The sequence below is a fragment of the Podarcis liolepis genome, assembly GCF_965112155.1.
Source record: "Podarcis liolepis genome assembly, chromosome: 12".
Classification (NCBI taxonomy): Eukaryota; Metazoa; Chordata; class Lepidosauria; order Squamata; family Lacertidae; genus Podarcis; species Podarcis liolepis.
The window spans coordinates 36,636,789-36,656,780 of NC_139563.1; the positions used below are offsets into that span (position 1 = coordinate 36,636,789).

Genomic DNA, 19,992 nt, shown 5'->3' on the forward strand with positions numbered 1-19,992 from the left:
CTGATTCTGAACTTCTTTGTACAGGTAATTTTGTCCCTCAACTCTGTTATTTCACTTGATGCAGAAGATGAGGAGAATCTGAGACAAGTGAGCAGCAAGAAGAATCCAAGGCGCAAAATGCCAGGCTTACTCACAAAGTGGACCAAAATACCCAGGTCTTTTGTGTCAGGCCCCAGATCTCTGTCTCTTTCCTCTATTTTCTTAAAAAGCTTTTGTGGCTATATGCACTGCCGGGTGCAGTGCTGATGAGACCCCCCACCCAACATCTTAACTGAGTCAGTGGCACATATATTAGCACATGCAAATGTTATGTAAATTCATGTCATGGGCCCGTGCCCACAGCTCTTTAAGCACCCAGCACCTCCCAAGCGCTGCAGCAAGTTGCAAGTGCTTTTCCATAATCACGATCCAAGAGTGTTGCTTGTTTAACAATCCAGTCAAATGCAGCTACAATTCTATCATCGCTAACATTAATCTATACTTGAATCTGGGATCTTAAAGAGATTTATAGTACAATGAACTGTCTGCAACAGTATTATTATTATTAAATCTGCTGCAAGAAGTGTTCCACTAATCCTTCTGAAAAAGAAAATATTTCATTTTTTTTATTAAAAAATCCCCACATTTCCCCACATATATATAGCATGTTTACTTGTAAGTAAGCCTCACTGTGTTCCAAGTGTGTGCGCAGGATTATAAGAGTACCAGTACATAGTACTGAGCTATTTCATTTCACACGAGAACCATTTAACATGCCATTCCCTCACCGGTCATGACAAACAGGGCCCTGTTCCTGAGATTATAAGGTATGGTACCTATACAGTGGTGCCCCGCAAGACGAAATTAATTCGTTCCGCAAGTTTTGTCGTCTAGCGAATTTTTCGTCTTGCGAATCACGAAATCCCATAGGAATGCATTGAAAATCAATTAATGCGTTCCTATGGTCAAAAAAAGTCCAAACAAAGCCAAATTTGGTACAACAACAGTTTATTAACTGCTCTTTAAAGTCACACATACTGTAAAGAGCAGTTCAAAAATTGAAGGGAAAATAAATTAACTTTATAAACAAAACATGTCTTTGTTTTTAGACAAAGAAAACAAAGTCGCGAGACGTTTTCGTCTTGCGAAACAAGCCCATAGGGAAATTCGTCTTGCGAGGCAAATCGAAAACGGAAAAACCTTTCGTCTAGCGAGTTTTTTGTCTTGCGAGGCATTCGTCTTGCGAGGTACCACTGTAATCAATAACCATCTTTTTACAGGGAGATTGGGTCAAGGCTGAAACACGGAGGAGAAGATTTGCGCCTCCACTATTGCCAATCCCTGAGTTTAACAGCAGGTGTCATGTCTGCACAGGTTTCTGTCGCACTGTAGAACACAGCAGTGGAATTGTTCCCTGTGGCAATTCGTTTTCAGCGTGCAAACGTGGCATTGTCTGCTCTCACAGACCTGGCCATGCGAAAGGCAGATACCATTAAACGAGAGGCAAAGAAGTCTTTAGAACGGAGGGGCTCTGGAGCATGTAAGCTCCCAAGCAAGTGAATTACTGCAGGCGGTGTATATGAAATCATTATATAAGGTGGCATGGCTACATCACGGCGGCACTGCAATTGAAGGCATTTGTATTACACTTACTCCTCTGAATAAATTCAGATGACAGCTCCATTTCATTTCTTCATTCACTTTGGAGGCCAGATGGCATTAGAATCATTTACTTCACCTTGTTGTGTTTAATTACTACAATCAACACACTATTTTCCAAATTAATCATAACAAAGTAATTTCATTAGTAACACAGCAGGCTGTTGAATTATTAGCATCATAACAGTTTGCAAACAATTAAACTTTATTTGAACCTTAAAAATTTGCAGCGTGGAACATTATTGTAAGATCTAATGGCGGCAGAGTACAAACCCACGGTACAGAGCAAATAATCAAGCAAAATGCTGCATAAAATATGACTTACAAAACAGCTCTCTCAGTATTCCAAGGAACGCAAAGGAAATATAAGTAAACAATGAGAAGCAATTAGAATATATTGCAACGTTTTCTTCTGTTTGAGACACATTAATGGGGGATTCTCCCACCCCACCCCTAAAAAGGTTATGGTATTTGTCAAGATTTCAAAGCAAACATTTCACCCCTTTTATTTTGCAGGGTTATTCTAAAGCATGTCTATTTAAAAGGTGGGGATGCGGTACCTTTGAAATATCTTCATTTGCAATGTGCATGTGTGTTTGCTAAATATATCACTTTATACTGCATGGGGGGGCGAAGGTTATGGAAATAATAAAACTGCTGCTGTCTATATTCTCCTATCAATAGGAAAAATTGTCTGAAGATCTGTCATTCATCAGCTGGCTAAGGACTCCCTCTCCTGGATTTACATGAAAAGGGGAAGGGAGTCCTCCAAATATTTTAAGTCGCAAAAAATTCATCTGAGCGTGATGGTGGGGGATGGGTTTTCCCAGAAGCCCAATATGCTGTGAAAGTCTACTGCCATCTACTGGCAAACATTGGCAGTACAGAGAAGTCTATTTCTCCCCCTTCAGATCAGTGCTAAGCAGCACTGATGTAAATTCTGGTTTGTTTGACTAGCACTGCTTCTCGGGGATTTAAGCCAGCTTCTCCACTAACCTGAGGAAGCCTTTAGTCATTTGGACTGGATTGGAAGACAGTGCTTTGGCTTGTAAAGCAGACATGTTTGAATGCTCCCCACCCAGCCCCCGGGGAGGAAAATCTCACGAACAAGAGAGTTGGATCCAGAAAAACAGTGCATGTCTACTTAGAAGTAAGCCCCTTTGAGTTCAGTGTGGGACTTGCTCCCTCATATGTGAGTGTAGCAAAGCGTACCAAGTTAGTCACGTTTAGGTCTCAATTAGCTACTAACTTGTGACCATTCGTTTCAGTGGGAACATTTTTTGATTCTTTTTGGAACGATTCTGGAAGGGGGACTTTTTGCAAACATGTTCAGGGGCGACAGCGCACACATCTTTTTCATGGTTTCGCAGGGGTTGCTCCTCTCCCCCCGCATGGCTCGCACTCTCAGTTGGTTTTATGATATGTCTCAGTGACATGTTGGTACATCATTACACAATCCCTCTATTACGCATATCCTGGTTTTCTGTGGATCATCTATAGGACTTACCGAGGAAAGGAAATGTGAAGACAACAGAACCAGAAAGAGGAAGAAAAGACGGTAATCTCTCCCCCCCCCCCTCAAAAAAAAGAGGAAAAGCAAAGATTCACAATATTCAGGGTTGCTGGTGGGGGTTGTTGTTGAAAACTCTACATCTGGCCCAAGGATATGTAAGAATGTATTCTATAAAGTGCAACATAAAGCATCTATAATCAAAGACTGATAGATAGATAGATAGATAGATAGATAGATAGATAGATAGATAGATAGATATAATTTCACACCATATATAATTTGCTACCACAGTGTCGTCGACTTTTGCATTTTAAAAGAATGTGAAAGTAATTAAAAATGTAAAATACCACTAAATTAAAATGTACCGTTAGGAAAAAGAAAGAAACCAGAGGAATATTTCACATCCAAGACCCTTTGCTGTGTATAAAACGTAGAAGCTCGATTTTTGGACATGTCTTCTGCGTCACTTGTGTTGAAATGAATGCGAGACGGTCCAGAATCTCTTGTAGATTTCCCTGACATTCATTTCAGCTGCAGCTGCTGAGGATACATATCCTGTGTGTGATGCCCGTTTTGCAAAAGTATAACAAATGCCTGAACGCAACAGTTTTAACAAATAACTCCAATGCAAAATAATTTGAGTCCTACAATAAGCAGAGATTTTCTTTTTAAAAAAAGTTTAGCTTAACTTATACGTCAACACTCACAATAAACATTAAATATAAAAATACAGCATTAGAATCAATATGTGGAAGTGCAATATATTAGGGTTAATGCTCTTGCTAAAATCTAGGCACCTGCAGATTTGCATTGGCATACGTCTGTGCCAGGCTTCACATAATTTGTAGAATCCACCTAATAAGAAAGAAAGAAAGAAAGAAAGAAAGAAAGAAAGAAAGAAAGAAAGAAAGAAAGAAGCCCACAGTTAATGTGTAAGAAAATACTCACACCACTTTGAAATGAATGGCAATCCTTAAATGCTCCATACCTAACACCAGTGAATTAGTTTCCCCATGGATGCGGATGAGCACATGCAAAACTGCACAATCCAATCAGGCAGACATGGGACTTTTGCTCTATGATCAGTCACCAACGATCCAGACTACAAAAACTAAAGGTAAGAAGACACAGACAGAATGCTGTGTTTGTTCTGCATCATTTATCTGCAGCGTTCAGAATTTAAAAGAAAAGATAGGGCAGGGCCTTAATAAAATTCACAAGCCCCACCTTCCCTAATTTTAGCCAGATTGTGCCCATTACAGACTTCTAAAAACCACAGATCAGGAGGTCAGACACGAAAGGTAAGGGGGCTAGGTCACTTTGCTCTACTGTACTTATTTCCTCCAGGAACATAAATTCTGTCCATCCCTTGTATTGCTTGACCAACAGCAGCCATTGATGACAAGCCGGGAATCTCCCTCAAAAAGTTCTTGTGGCAAACTTGTGGCAACTATCCCACCAATGCAGAATAACTTCCCTGCATGGGGCCATCTGATTGGCTGCATTTGCCTTATCGCGCGGAGTGAAACCCAGAGTTGAATTAATTTAAAACTGCAGAGTCTAGGAATAATCAGGAGCTGTTTTGTCTTGGGATAATAATATAAAGAGGAGAAACATTCACAGACAAGTGGTATTTGCGATTTGAAGCAAGTCATGACCCCAAGCTAGCGTTAGCATTACTGGCGATGTAAAGAAATCCTAGGAAGCAGCACTTTCTGTTCTCTGAATGGCCTGAAAGCCATTCATGTAAGACCATTCCTATAATATGGCATTTGGAAACATGGAAGCACCCTGACAGTATCATCATCATCATCAGGCTGTTGTGAATACGGAATGTGGCTAACAGAGCTTGCCATAATGGGAATTCTAAAGCAAAATAATAATAATTTAAAAAATCACTTTGACTGGATCACGCTCAGAATTTGCCTTAAAATAGTTCCAGGGCGTATACAGACACCACATTATTTGAGCCACTATTTGCTGCACTGGGAGAGCACCTTCACCAACTTGTTCAAACGAATGGTTTTTGCCTGCTGGTTTTGCTCAGGAAAAAGCAGTTCTGAGTGTCTGAAGCAAAACCACAAGTGCACACAGCATCTGATGGGCTTTGTGCAGCAGCAGCAGCACCCCTGGTGCCTTCCAGATATTTTGGACTACAACTCTCTTCAGCCACAGCCAGGCCTGCAGCAGTAGATAGTTGCAGTCCAAAATATCTAGGCTACCACCTGATATCATAAAGCCCCCTTTGCCCCCTGTCCCATCCTGGAAGCAGTTTTGTGCTCCTAGGTATGATATTGTTACAACTAGTGTGAATAAAAATATTAACACTAGTTTCTTTGAGAAGAAGTGGGGAATAGAATTATGATTACTGTTGTGGTTACCATTATTAGAATTAAAGTTTACTAAATTTACAGGTGATGCTTCTTCCTCTGTTTAAAAAGGGAACCTCTGTGGAAAATAAGGAGAAGGACAAGACTGGGTAGTGAATCAAGTGTTCAGTTTACTGGTCTGTATGCCACTTATGTTGTGGCCGAAAGAGCCTCATCCTGCAGAAAGAAAATCCATTGCGATTCCTGCTTCAACATTACATCTGTAGGCACCCTCAAAAAATTGAGGCTGAAATATGGTGAGCCACCCGGGAAGGATGGGACGCATTGTGGAAGACTTATTTCCTCCCATTATACAATAGTTTATTTTATTTCACTTAAAACTACACTACGGGTCCATTTTTTATTTTGTTTTATTTGCTGCAGTCTTTATTAACAGAACTCCAGCGAAGATTCCTGGAAAAGAAATCTGTATGAAACAGAGAGCAAGGAACATATAAGCCATTACAGAAGATTGAATTAAAATGTACTTACCCGGGCCTCTCAAATATCATACATCTCCATTATGTAGGCTCTAGGCACCAAGCCAATGGTTCCTTTCATTTCTCCTACCCACCAGCCAAATCTACCGTACTCCTAATTGAAAACAATATGCAATATTAACCTTTAGTCTGATATAAATGCAATAGAGTTTTTGCATGTGACTCCTTAGGTTTCCTCCTTATATACAGTTACAAAAGCATGAATGGAAAATTAAAACATTAAGGAATTGCGTGTGTATGTGTTTCTGAAGCACTTGAAATGCAGTTAAGCAAAACAGGAAATTACATTTTTAAAGACTATGTTACTACGTCCTAGAGAGAGAGACAGCGAGAAAGAGAGACGAGAGAGAGAGAGAAATACTAGCTACCTATAGCAAGCCAAAATTCACTCAATGAGCAATACAGAATGTGATTGTACTAATGTCTTGTTTTGTAGAGTTTGTATATACGTCTAGTTGTTGTTTTTAACAGTAATATCCAAACCATGCAGTCTTCATTGGCCTTATTTCATTCCTGGTTACCCGCTTTGCTTTTCCTCAGTTAATGGTTCACCTTGAACTTTCTGGTTTTGCCTGCTTTGCTCCCCCCTGCTAGTTTGAAGGAGAAATAAACCAACGATCTCGTGGCTCATTTCATGCCAAACACATCACGATCTGGAGCCATGGTTTGTTCTTGGCTTACTAACTGTGGTTTGAACAAAACATACTAAAAACCCAGGATTGGATGGACACAATACTAACCAAGAGATCATGGTTTGTGTCTCCTACACTCAAATGGGGAGCAGCAAAGTGAGCAAGATCAGGAAAACATTAACTGTGGTTTACTGTATCGTGTGAACTGGGTCATTGTGTGTTGTGGGTTTTGGTTTGGTATTATCACTAGTATACTTCTTCTTCTTCCTATTATTATTATTATTATTATTATTATTATTATTATTATTATTATTATTTTGAAATACAGGTCATGAGGCTCATGGGGTGAATTCCCCTACAGTCAGGGAGCCATACTCTGCCTTCTTTTTACATTCTTTCACCCAAAACCGTATCAACAGCTGACATTTGAAAACTAATACTTTATAATAAGGTATGGAGATCAGCTGGGAGCCATTCAGTAACACAGCCTTGAGCTGTAAAGAACCTTGGTTAGTTAAGTTCACATATATGCCAAGTTAAGTTGACGTAGAGGGGCGATGTTCCCCCACACACAGCCTGTATCCCTTCTCAGAATTCACCATTGCTTTATGCGGAAAATTCTATCACAGTTCTCATATGCCTGACAGGTGACTAATGCATTTTGGTTTGAAATTTGCTTAGGCGTAGCGAGATAAATCTGGAACAAAACAAGTATATGATAGTTTAAGGAAATAATATTTTCCAAAAGCAATACCAAGTAAGAGCATTGTGGGATCCAAATTTAATTTCTGTCCCTCTGAGGTAAATATTGTTAAGATCAATCCTAACAGCAGCTCAATAACTTCCAGCTGCTGAAATTGCCCCTTCGTACGCTGCGTGGAGCAGGCAGCAGTATGAAAACAGAGAGCTCATTCCAAAATCAGGCTGACAGTGACCACATGAGGGACGAGGAAAGCAGAAACACAGAAAGACTTTGATATAGGAGAGAGCATCAACCTTCTGTTGCAAATGTAGAGAACTTCTGCAGAATGAAGCAAGCTGTTTTCTACCTGAATCTAAGCACGGATGGCATTCTGAATGGATTCCGGCATGTATGTGAGATGCAAATTTTACCTGTCCTTTTCTACAGATTATATGAAAAGGATAGAAATTATACCCAACCCTTACAGGGATTTCTTCAATAATATTGTTCACTCATGCCATATATATTACCCCCAAAGTCCATATACTTCCCACCCCAACTCATCCATCTCTCATAAATGCACGTCTCCCAGTCACTTCCACCCATTAGCCTGGATGGTGCTGTTCAAACAATCCAAACTACAACTTGCTTCCTGAAATATGCCACACCTTTTTTTTTTTTTCATTTTCAAAGGGCTTCTCCTTAATTTATAATTTGACTGTTTAGTGTGAAAGCAGGGGAACTACTTCTGCAGGTAAATCAACGATGACAGATCATGGATCTGTCAAGATATGATCCTGGTGCCTCTTTGTAATTTAAAAATTTAGAGAGAATCAATGAAATCAAGGCTATTAATGGCTACTCTGGTCGGTGGGTAGAGTCCAATGCTCAGATTCTGCTTTGGGGCTTCTTATGGGCATCTAGTTGGCCACTGTGGGAAGAGCATGTTGGAATAAATGGGCCACTGGCCTGATCCAGCAGGATCTTCCTTTGCTCTCAGATAAAAAGATGTATTCTGGCTAGGATGGGGCTATACAGGATGTTTTACACGTTTTACACATGTATAAGTGTGTGTATGGTTGTGTGTGCATGCGAGCCCACACAGTAATACCCTAACATAAACAAGATGGCAGAGTTTTCATGATGGACGCAATCTTTTATTTTATGCCTAACTTTGCCTGGATGTTAAAAACAAATACACTAAGCATGTTCATTTAACTGAGCACCTACAATGAGAAGCATGCCCAGGCTTTGCTTCGGAAGCCCTGCACCTTCAGGGGAACAAGAGAAGTCCCAAGGCAGAAATCGGATTTCCCCTTTGCCCATTGGAGTGAATGATGCTGGTTCATCAGCGCATACAGCAACCAGGCCAACGACTCTCCTGCTGCAGTTTCGAAACGATTGTTCTGGGGCCAAAACCCTTAAAGGCAAAGAGGAGCTTTGCCGCCTCACCAGGGGTTCAGATGTTCCAGCTGTGTGTGTGTGTTTAATAAACACATGTTTCATCCCACATTGGGCTGCTTAAATATACAATCCATGTCCCTGCAGACTTAAAGAGCGAGCAATCACTCACGGTGCCAGCCCTCACCTGTGCGGGAGGGAATGGTGCCAAGAAAGCTTTCCCAAAAAATAAGAGAAAGAGGAGAAAGTCGGGGGGGGGGACCACTTTCCGAACACTAGCCGTAGAAATCGTTCCTAGATGGGGCAGGGAGCAAAACAACGTGAGGTTTGCGGAAGGCTGCTTTAGTTAAGTGATCATTAAGGGCTTTTACGACTAATGGCAGAGAATAAAAGCAGTCTCCTAAATTACAGAATGGAAATATCCCATGCAGACATTTCAGGAACTTGGAAATAACATGTATTTTGCGGTGGGCGGGCGGAGAGAAAGCTGCTTCAGAAGAATCCAATTAAATTAAATTTAAAACCAAATTTCTCCTCCTTTTTGAAAACAATTTCTAGCTGCTAGGAATATACAGTTTAATGCACTTGCGTGAAGCTAAACTTGAAGATGAAGTGGCTGGAGATGTAACAGTCTAGTAAGCTAATTTATGGATTGGCTGCAGACATCGGCCCAGGAAGAGGCAGAAGCCTGCAACCCAGATGCTTTTATTTTATCATTGCTATTCTTGGTATGAGCCTCACGAGCAACATGAATCCCAATTAGAGCATTTGTAGTATAAGCAAGTAGGAATGAAAACACAGGACCCGCTTGATTGGGAACGCCATATTTTAACCTTCGGCTGGAGTCGTTATTGCAGAGAGACCTCTTTCTAACTGGTTAATGTATTTACATCTCTCTCTCCTTTTTTTAAAAGAGTGCTTCTGACTTTCATATGCACACAAAAACCAATTTGATCCTGCTCTTAGAGCTCTGTTACAGATACATTACTTACAAGTGACTCTAAAGGTAATTGATTCGGGCTACTCTGAGAATCATATATGCTAGTTATTGAACTAGCACGCACATATGGAATAAAAAGCCTTAACATTCACCTCCAGGGAAAATATAAGCATTAGGGCAATTCGTATATTCTAGGTTCCCTGAAAACCAACAAGCTGCCATGCATTTTGATTCACGGCTCGGGGGTCCTGCGTAAGTGGAAAAGCACATACGCTTCTGCAAGGCGGCCCCACCTTGTTCTCCTGTGCCACACATCCCACTGTGAGGGTGTGTTGCGGGCAGGAATGCAGTGATGGCGAGCCAGCAAAGCTCTGTTGCACAATCAGAGATCAGTTCGATCTACTCCGGATTCAGCCATTTATTATTTGTACATCAACTCAGCGAACAGCAAAATATGACTGATCGCATTATATCATAATGCAGGTAAGACGCATGTAGCCACTCCTTCATAACTAAATGCTAGGAGACAAAATAATTTATGCTATGGAACAGCTCCATCTCATTCAGGAGATTGCAAAGATTCTTGCAACACTGCCAACAGCAACGCTCTGTTCATTACTGGGAGGTCTCTCGAATTTAAAAGCCGGTCTTTATCCTACAGCCAGTGAATGACAGCATCAATCAGCAAATTATTTAATATTTGTGGGGAAACAGCACCGTGAGAGCCTGTTGTGTAAGCTGCTTATTTATACCTTATTCAGGTATGAATAAGCCTACTATCTGGTATTCCTCAGCATATGAAGGTGGAGTGTGTATTCTTCCCACCAGCTCCAGCTTGGGCAATTGACTCCACTTCAGAGAGACTGATAAAATAATGAAGAGTCCTTTAATCTGCAGGAAACCATTCCAGTCAATTTATAAGAAATATTGCATTCCTTTGTAGGATGTGTAATTATTTTCTATTAATCATGCGCTATAAAGCTACATGATGTGGTTATTCTGTTATCGCTAGGAAGAGGCCTGCAGTCAGCTCCTGACAATGTTAGGTAATTATGAACACAAAGCTTCTTTCTCTTTCTGTAGAAATGCTATCAAGATCCAGGAGCACTGTAATGCTTTATTGTATGAAAATAACACTCGGAAGAAATTAAAGAGCCACATAATGAATGGCTTAAAGGCAAATGTGCGTATGGCCGGGAGACGAGGAGAGAGGAAGAGAAGGCAGAAAAAAATACTTTAAAATTTTGTGGAAGGAAAACTATAAAGGGACAACCAGCAGTGACGTTTTCAAAATAAGCCATGCACCCAAATTTCATCTGGAACTATTAGCCATCCTTCCCGAAGCACTTAATGCAAGTATCTGGCTACCTGAAATTATAGCTGTGAGTCAGAACACAGTTACAATTGCTTAAATCACAGTGACATCTATTTATTGGTTTATTTAAAGATCAATTTATTTCTACACCTGCGGCTCAGCCCAAAAAAGGTTCCCAGAGCAGCTCACAAAGATCAGTAATCTGTCAGCCCTTGCTTATCATTAGACAGAAGACAGAAGGGAAGGATTGGGAGCAAAGCAAATTTAGGCCCTGGATCTTAAGTACAACCTTATACCTGGAATGGAAACAGTTCAAAAGAAGAGGAGGAGCCAAAGGTTGCTGGTCTTTGCGCAGAGCCAATAGGATGATCCTGCTTCCCTCCTCTTGCTCAGCTGCTGCCCAATGAAAAATGGCTGATGCAAGTGACAAGGGAGTTTTTAGCTGGCTTAACTTCGTGTAGGATTTTGCCGCAAACTTCAGTACAATCAGACTCTCGCTAATATAACAGAACTAAATAAAAAAGCAACACTAACGGTAAAGTAGCTGAGAACTTTTTAAAAAAGAAATGGCATGTGCTTTTTTAGTATAATAGAAATTGCAGGTTTTCAACAATTACCACCAAAAAATAAAATAAAAAATGGTTCACATGGATGAATATGGGAAGATTTACGTAGCAACTTGTTAACATAAAAATAAAATGCGCCCTTACTCCAACTAGGCAACAGAGACCCTGATCTTACTAAGGTTACCCAAGTAGATAAAATGAATTATCTGTGGAGAACTTGTCCTGGACGCAGAAAATCCCATCATTTGCCTTCGTAATATGAATTTCCAGGGCCTTCTCTCTGCAGGCAGGTGCGAGGGTGTTTATAAGGCAACTCAACAGCAAAATGCAGAACACGACATTTTATGTTACTGAGTTGCTGAAGTCACAAGTAGCTTAAGTTAATATACTCAGTTTGTGATTCAAACTATACTGTGGTTTGAAATGCATGGGAAAAGAGCTGCTGGGTGGACAGCCCTGACTTTCAGCCAAGGCACTGGTTTAGATTGCCTTTCCAAACTGTCTAACTCTTTGATGCTGTGACTCAAAGAGAGCTCATCAAAAGCTTCTTGATTATACAACCCTCTCACACCCTCTCACACCTGAGTATGAACTCGCCCATCAAAAACGTCCTAAACTTGAGAAGCCCATGACAGAAAACAGAGGTTCTGGCCTTCCCTTCTCCTTGTTTTGTAAACTTTCTACTTTAAACTTTTCTACTTCCAAGCATGAATCTCTGATGGTACGGAGGACTGCTAAACAGTAGTGTACCAGACACAGTGAGTTTGAATGGAATCTAAATGGCTAAGCTTGAGGTTGAAGCGATTTACAGCTACGATTCAAACTCATACAGGAGCCCCGGAAAAGTTGGCTGCTCTATTATTATTATTATTATTATTATTATTAAGAGCAGCAGAAACAGAGAGATCGCAACAACACAATTGAATCACTCCGTGGCTGAGTGGCACTGAAGTTTTAAACCAGGTCCAAGAGAAAGCCTGTCCACTGACATGCACTAGATTCTGTGCTGAACTATTTTGATACAAAGTCATCCCAAGTCTAGATTGGATTTAGTAAAGCAACACATTAAGATCTACTCTAAGTATCTTTTTAAAGTTTATAGAAGTATCTTTCTGCAACGTGTGATTTGTACACAGTTGTTTTTAACAAAGTTTCAAACCAGCAGTCAGTTCAATAGCACAGAAATATCAAATATTATCTATGTATATATCTAAAAAAAAAAAGTTGATGAAATATGTAACCTACAGATATATTCCAGGGTAAGTGGATAATGGGCATTATACAATACAAAGCTGGATTTCTAGCTCTGATATAACTGGAAGTGAAAGACTGTAAACTATTTTAATAGATTTCTGTTTGCTCGCTGGTTAAGAGAAGGGTTTTGTTTTTCCCTAAAACTACTTTGGTCATTACTGTATACGTCTACTACTACAAACAGGAAGACAATGTTGAGCGTATTTTTCATTTATAAGCAAAAGCTCCAAAAAGATGTTCAAGCAGAGCTGAGCCTATACTTAATTTTTTAAGGACAGCTAGCCTTGTGGTGCATGGACATGTGCTGAATTAGAAACAGGAAATAAGCAGCGATAATAATCTCTGAACTACGGCACACATCATCCCAGTAAATGTTATTGATTGCTCTGAAAATAGGAGTGTATAAGTCTGGGTTGGCAGAATATCTGCCTATAAGGCTATATTCTGCCTGAATCCAGATTTGTGTTATAAAAATAATAAGGAGGGGCCTGCTAATATACTCAACATAATCATTTGCACCTGGCACATGAAATTATGCCATTCTACAATATGAAATCATCTCATAGCAAGATAGCTCACACCCTCCTTACTGCATAATGTGGGCCACAGTGTCCCTAACAAAGGCTTGGAGCAAAATGAAGACTTGCACATTTCTATCAAAAGTTTATGTTTAAAGCTGAAGAGTCCATGCTGCAGGTATTTTGGAGCATGCAGCTTGCGAAAAGAACAACAGGGTCTGGTACTAAGCAATCTTTTTCTAAATGAAAAGTTTTTTATTCCTAAAACGATGTTCTTTTAGGGTCCCCAAAACCTACATTGTAATTTATATTCCTATTTTAAACCTGGTTTTAAAATTTAGCCAACAGTAGGGGAGAAAGATTCCTTTTTTAAAAAAAAGTTAGTTACAATATTTCAAAAGTGAATACTGATCCTTCCCCCTTGTTAGAATCCTCAGTACTGAAAACAACAAATTATATTATGAAGGTAGGAAACCACCTGAAGATTTTTTTTTCTTGCATAAAAGTCAGGATAAAGCAAACACAAAGTATTAACTAACAACACAACACTTTATGGTGCTGGGCATGAGATCAGAAACGTATGGGAGCCTGCGTGCAGTCAGAATGCTCCTATATAATATTGCTATTAAGTTTAAAATCAAAAAGATGATAGCGGAAGCAGGAGACTATAACTCTGCGAACTTTACACATATAGGAAATATATGTGAAAACACAGAATATAAACCTCTGTACTACTAAAAAGCATTTAAGACCAGTCTTGTGCCCTGTTGCAGTTGCCACTGTTTCCAATAAGATATGAGCAACAAGATGCACAAACGAGAGTCAAAAGTTGAAGTGTGTGATCCGTTTCAAAATCTACGTAAGATCCTAGTGTTTCCGTACTTAAGGTGAAGTTGTTTCCAAATATTTCTTTTAGGGAAGGGAGGAATTTGTCAGGACATGGTTAGGAAAAATAATTCTGTTGATCATATTTTAGGAACAACACCCACCCACAAAGTTGTTACTGGCAGAAGCACCAAAGGTATGTTTCGGCTCGTTTCATAACTGGCCTTGCTGTTATTTAAATTTCCTCTGCTGAAATGCTTTCTGCCTTCACACGTACTTTATCTTTCAGCTCACATTGCATTCTTCCCACAACATATAATACTTACCTTTAATTCCTTATCAGCAGAATAAGATTTCCTGAGGATTAATGTCAAGGGGGCCTGATATACGATCAGAAAGTAATAAGCAATAGCTGAGATCAAGCCAAAGTTGAAATTTATGACACCATTTTGGAACTGCAGACATTAGCGTCTCCCAACACCTGCATCTCTCATTTTCAACCACTAGATGGTGTAAAAAAAATGTTTCTTCAAAAAACTGCCAAAGAATCATCCAAGTGCCATAAAACCGAAGCACCAATTTAGAGGGTTAAGAAGTATTTGTTCAAATCCTTCAGCTTAAGGGGTTTTGGATTATATTTTACTGTGTTTATATTCTTAACAAACCCTTTGTCTGGCTGGTAACAGTCAGTTAGACCTTGAACAGTAGAGGCAGATTATTCCCTAGTGTTTTACTTTCCAAAGTCCCTGAATTCAATGCTGACTAGAGACCTCACTTTGCTGAAATAGCTGCAGTCAACAGCCAAAAGCATGTTGAATTTTCATCAAATTTCTCTGGAAAATTGGAGGGGCAAATTCTGAACATAAAACTTCCATAGATCGGGAGCAGCTACAACTGATCAAAACCAAGGTGTAAACTTTTTCAGCAGGGGGCCAGTCCACTGTCCCTCTGACCTTGTGGGGTGCCGGACTATATTTTGGAGAGAAAAAATGAGCAAATTCCTATGCCCCACAAATAACCCAGAGATGCATTTTAAATAAAAGGACACATTCTACTGAAGTAAAAACACACTGGTTCCCAGACCGTCCGCAGGCTGGATTTAGAAAGCGATTGGGCCGGATCTGGCCCCCGGGCCTTAGTTTACCTACTCATGGTGTAGAAGATAGATAGATAGACAGATGATAGATAGATGATACATAGGTAGGTAGGTAGGTAGGTAGGTAGGTAGATGAATCAAGATACTACATAGGATTGAAGGGAAAGAGAAGGCATGTTTGCTCCACCTTGTGTTTCTTTGCAAAGTGGAATGCTTTCAGTTCTGGGTCAAATGAACCACGAATTTGACTGGTGAAAATCAAGATGCAATTCCCTGTAGGAATGTTTAAAGAGCTGTAGCTGTTTAACATGTTAGTTAACACACTTAAGAGAAAAGTACAGTAAGACAGTGCTATAAGATAACAGTGTAAGGCTGCAGTTGTGCACCCTTTCTTGGGAATAAGCTCTGTTGGAATACAATGGGCCTTACTTCCAGAAAAGCATGGACAGGATTGCAGAGCATGGCCACACACCTGGAAGCTAGCTACTGCATTTAACAAAGCAAAAAGAGTGGATTAGATATGCCGGGTCTGGATTTTGGGGAGCTAAATTCCTGCTGTGCCAAGGACTTAGCAGGTGGGCCTGGGAAGGAACTAGTTCCCCATCTGTAAAATGGGAATAAGGATGACCTAACTCTCATAGTGTTCTGAGGGCAGCTGTGAAACAGAGATATTGTAAATCATTATTATTAAGTTATTTTGTTACATCAATAACAAAGCAGAAGAGGTACACTTAGTTCTAATGAAACACATCTATTTAATTAGCGATACTTTGCACTTTACAGGGGTGGGAAAGGCATGACAGGGTTGCCACTTTTGTTCTGGCAAAATACAGGACAGGGCAGGGCAGTTGGGAGGCATTTTTTTTAATTATTATCTGGTGCTGAAGTGACTTCAAAGCAATCTATTACAATATACTGCAGCCTATCACAATGGCCCCTCTGGAATTTGTCTGTCTGTCTGTCTCTCTCACACACATACACACAAATTTGTAAATCTGTCTGTACTTGGCTACCCAAAACTTAAATACATGACATTTCACATACCCTTTCAAAAATATGCATTTGGAGAGGTTCCCTAACCTGGGGTGGGAGAGAGAGAGACGACCTGAAATACAGGACAAAACTGTATCAATACAGGACGTAATATTTTACATTGAAATACGGGACAACCCTGTATTATACAGGAAGAGGTGTCAACCCTAGCAAGAGTATGCCATGAACACTGGCTTGCCAGCTCTACAGACAGCAAGGATGGGGTTCAAGAAGCAATTGCTCAAAGTATCGCCAGGTATCCAGGCCACAGCCATGGCTCATTGTCAGGGCTGCCCCTCTAGTTTCTGCAGAGCAAGAACTGAACATTTTCTGGAAAGGGGGTCTGCTCATTTGTGGAGGAATTGAGGGGGGAAACGAGTCTTAAGTGAGACTAACCGCATAGTTCCGTACACGGCTCAAAAATAAAGTCCTGTTGTGTTTGCAACTTAGAGGCGCTGTTACAGTGATCTACTTTCCAGAATAGTTAAATGTTGTAAGAATGAAATATTAGTCAGTTGCATACTGACGTTAATTCTGCCTCCTTCAGTAAATGCAAAGGGGAAATTGCACTTTTGCAGAGTGATTAACAGAAAAGAGAGGGAGGGGAAGCAATGTAGGGAAAGTCAACTGAATCTGTAAACACACACACACACACAGCCGCTGGTTACTGCTGAGGCCAAAAACTATGATATGAAAACAATTCCAAAAATTCTGAGTTCAGCACATGCAAGAACTGCCAAGGAAGAGGATGTAACGTGTACGCACACAGGAGTTGACAAAGCTAACTTTTACATGCAATTAAGTGCATTGTCTCCGAGGGAAGCAGAGATAAACATGCTTTAAAGACAATTCCTGTTGCACAATACCACTTCAGATGTGATTACATTCCATTGACAAAATAATTAATGGGCAAGGAACTTCTGACGGAACGTGAAGGATGTAAAGGAAATGCCAATTTCCCGACACCCTTGAAGGCCGCACGCTTTTTTTCCCCCTTTACTTCAGCTATCTTCTCGTACCTATCTATTCTCGGTAGGATACAGTACCTTGCTGAGAATGTAGATAGCGTCTCCACGTTTGAATGTCAGCTCATCAGGAACATCACCGGTACAGTCCCACATACCTTGATAGAAATTAGCATAATCGGTTTTTTTACTGCCTGGGGAAGGAAGAGGTGAATACATTAGATTTGTCAGCATATGTGATCTGGGGTTTTGTTATCAAGGTTACGAATACACCACCGCTCAAAAAAACAACCAAAGATCGACCAAGAAACATTTTCCAACTTTCTTTTCTGTCGTAGGAAACCACCCCTTCGTCCTGTAAGTGCTACAGCAAGGATGAAAAACAAGTTCCATTTCTTGCAGTCGTCAAACATGTAGTCACATTTATTTATCTTTTTTTTTTAATAAAAAAAAGTTATTGCCATGGAGTTGCACATCACAGATCTGCTACTTTATTTCACGCAAGCAGCTATGTTTTTCCCATAGAATAAGGGTAAGATGGCTGCTGACATTAAGAAAACCTGTGACAACAGGGAAAACCAAGCACTTTGCAGCTCTCCACGTCTTTCTCCTGAAAAAGACAAACTTCCTCTCTGAAAACTTCTCCCTTTTTTGAGGGCTAAAGCTGAAATATTGTCACATCGGTAGAGCTAACCTTGCTGAAGTTGCATTTTAAGAAAATATTTGTGTCAGCACCAGCTTAGGACATTAAGTTCCGGCTAAATATGCAACACACACTACAGCCGTAAACTCATCCTTCTAAGAACATAAGCACAATGAATGTGCTGCGTTCAAACTGCCATACAGACCATTAACTGATTGATTATTTTAGCACTGTTTGCTCTGTAATGCCACCATAACACAGTAATAAATGCTTTGTCATATGCTTGCCATACAGAGAAGCACTTACTGGAGCACAGAAATTCCATGCGGTTGAAATACTTGGGAAGCTTCTGTGAACACAGGAAGCTATTTCCTGTTTGCGATTCTGTAAGAAGCGCATCGGCCGAGTTTAACACAGCAAGAATGCAAGAAGCCCCGATGAGGCAAGCAGGGAACATTATGCTCACAAGACCCACAACAGATGCGAGTGTGCTAATAATCTGCATCTTTCAATTCAGAGATAAACATTCCAGATTTAATCAGATTAAGGGAACGCTGTCTTCATTTTGTTACAGATGCAACAAAACTGCCATACTGAGAATCACGAAAGCGATCCAGTTCACGGTATTAGAACTCAAAAAATCATTATTTATATCCCTCCACATACAATCGTGTATAATTAATGGTTATCACATCTGTAAAAAAAAAGCCTCGCCAAATGTAAGCTGCGCACTGCATTTCAGAAAACAGGGCGGTTTTCTAATCATGACGGTGATCTACATTTAATCCCCTCCAGTATTAAGATGTCATAACAATATCTTCCAATGCTACATTCAGCTCAGCTCATGGAAAGTCATAGGCAGATGTTTCCCTGATCTGCATTCGACTCGAGGCAGCATTTCCATTTTCATCACGTGGCCTGAATTCTAAACAGAACCGGCTTAACTTCTGTTGTAAAACGCTAGAGGGCAGTCAGGGCGGCAGTCTGCACAGTGAGTGGGATTGTGCATGCACCACTTATTTTTAGCCATTTCTTTTTTCCTCCCCCCACCCCCATAAGCAATTTGCTCGTTCTATGTTAAATACCTATATCATATTTCATTAGGATATTTTAATAGCTTATAAATGTGTGTGTGGGGGGGGAGAGAGAGAAATCTGATTTGTGGAATGTAGTTCCTATTCCCCGCCTCGCCAAAATTGTAAAATAAGAGTCTTAAAAATAAGGTGGTTGGGCTTGATAACGCCTGCATTTATTATCTTGCATTTAATCATTCCCAACAGGGTTCTAGAGCTGCTGCAATATGCTGTTGCTTTCTACACAAAATGTCTCACAGCGATGCACACTTGCAAAAGCGTATGTACAAATTAACATCAAAAAGATAAAAACAACGCCAATAACTAAAAATGCTCAACCTAAAATATTTTAAGAAGGGAGAATCCTATCCTACTATAATAAGGTGAAGACCAATACAGATAAGGGTATATCTGTATTGATAGATAATGAACAAGGGGTTTGATATCGAGATCAGTATCAACTAGTTCTTATCTGAAATCAGAATACAGAATCATAGAGCTACCCTGAGGGTCATCCAGTCCAACTAAATGTAAACGTGGCTCCATGAATGTAACAATATTATTAACTGCAGCTTTATCATTTTGAAATTTTTATTATTTTAAATTTGTTCTGCCCTTTATCATGATTTAAGGTGATTTTGGAGGCAGCCGTCGAATGCTTAATAATGATTTTTTAAAAAATCTTTTTTATCTTCAACATCGTATCCTTCTGTACGGAGATTGCAAGGCATTTACCTATTAAGAATGTAAAAATTGCTCACAGTAAATTGAATTCTGACAGAGAGTTAGAATTCAGTGCCAAAACCAGAGACCAAAGCTGCTGTACAGTTATTTGGATTGTAGCCTTAACGTTAACAGGATTCGACAGTGAAAACCTATGCTTGTCTACTCAGGAGGGCCAGAGTTCAGTGAGAATTACTCCCAGAGAAGTGTGTACAGGATCGCAACCTTAGATATGAAAATAAGATGGCAGATGAAGCTGATTGACTGTATGGGATTGGCAGAAATGACTGGCAGAATCCGTGACCAG

General features: G+C 40.1%; 1 protein-coding gene across 1 annotated transcript in view; it reads right to left on the bottom strand.

The window, feature by feature from the left end:
• Positions 1–1,825: 1,825 nt before the first annotated feature.
• The window catches only part of SKAP2 (src kinase associated phosphoprotein 2), a 109,285-nt gene continuing 91,118 nt past the window's right edge, over positions 1,826–19,992 (bottom strand). The window contains exons 11-13 of the mRNA XM_083468498.1: positions 17,328–17,440; positions 6,013–6,114; positions 1,826–4,006 (exon numbers count right to left, since the gene is read on the bottom strand). Coding sequence (XP_083324624.1) covers positions 6,022–6,114; positions 17,328–17,440 — 206 coding nt within the window. The 3' untranslated portion in view covers positions 1,826–4,006; positions 6,013–6,021. The remainder of the gene's footprint in view (positions 4,007–6,012; positions 6,115–17,327; positions 17,441–19,992) is intronic.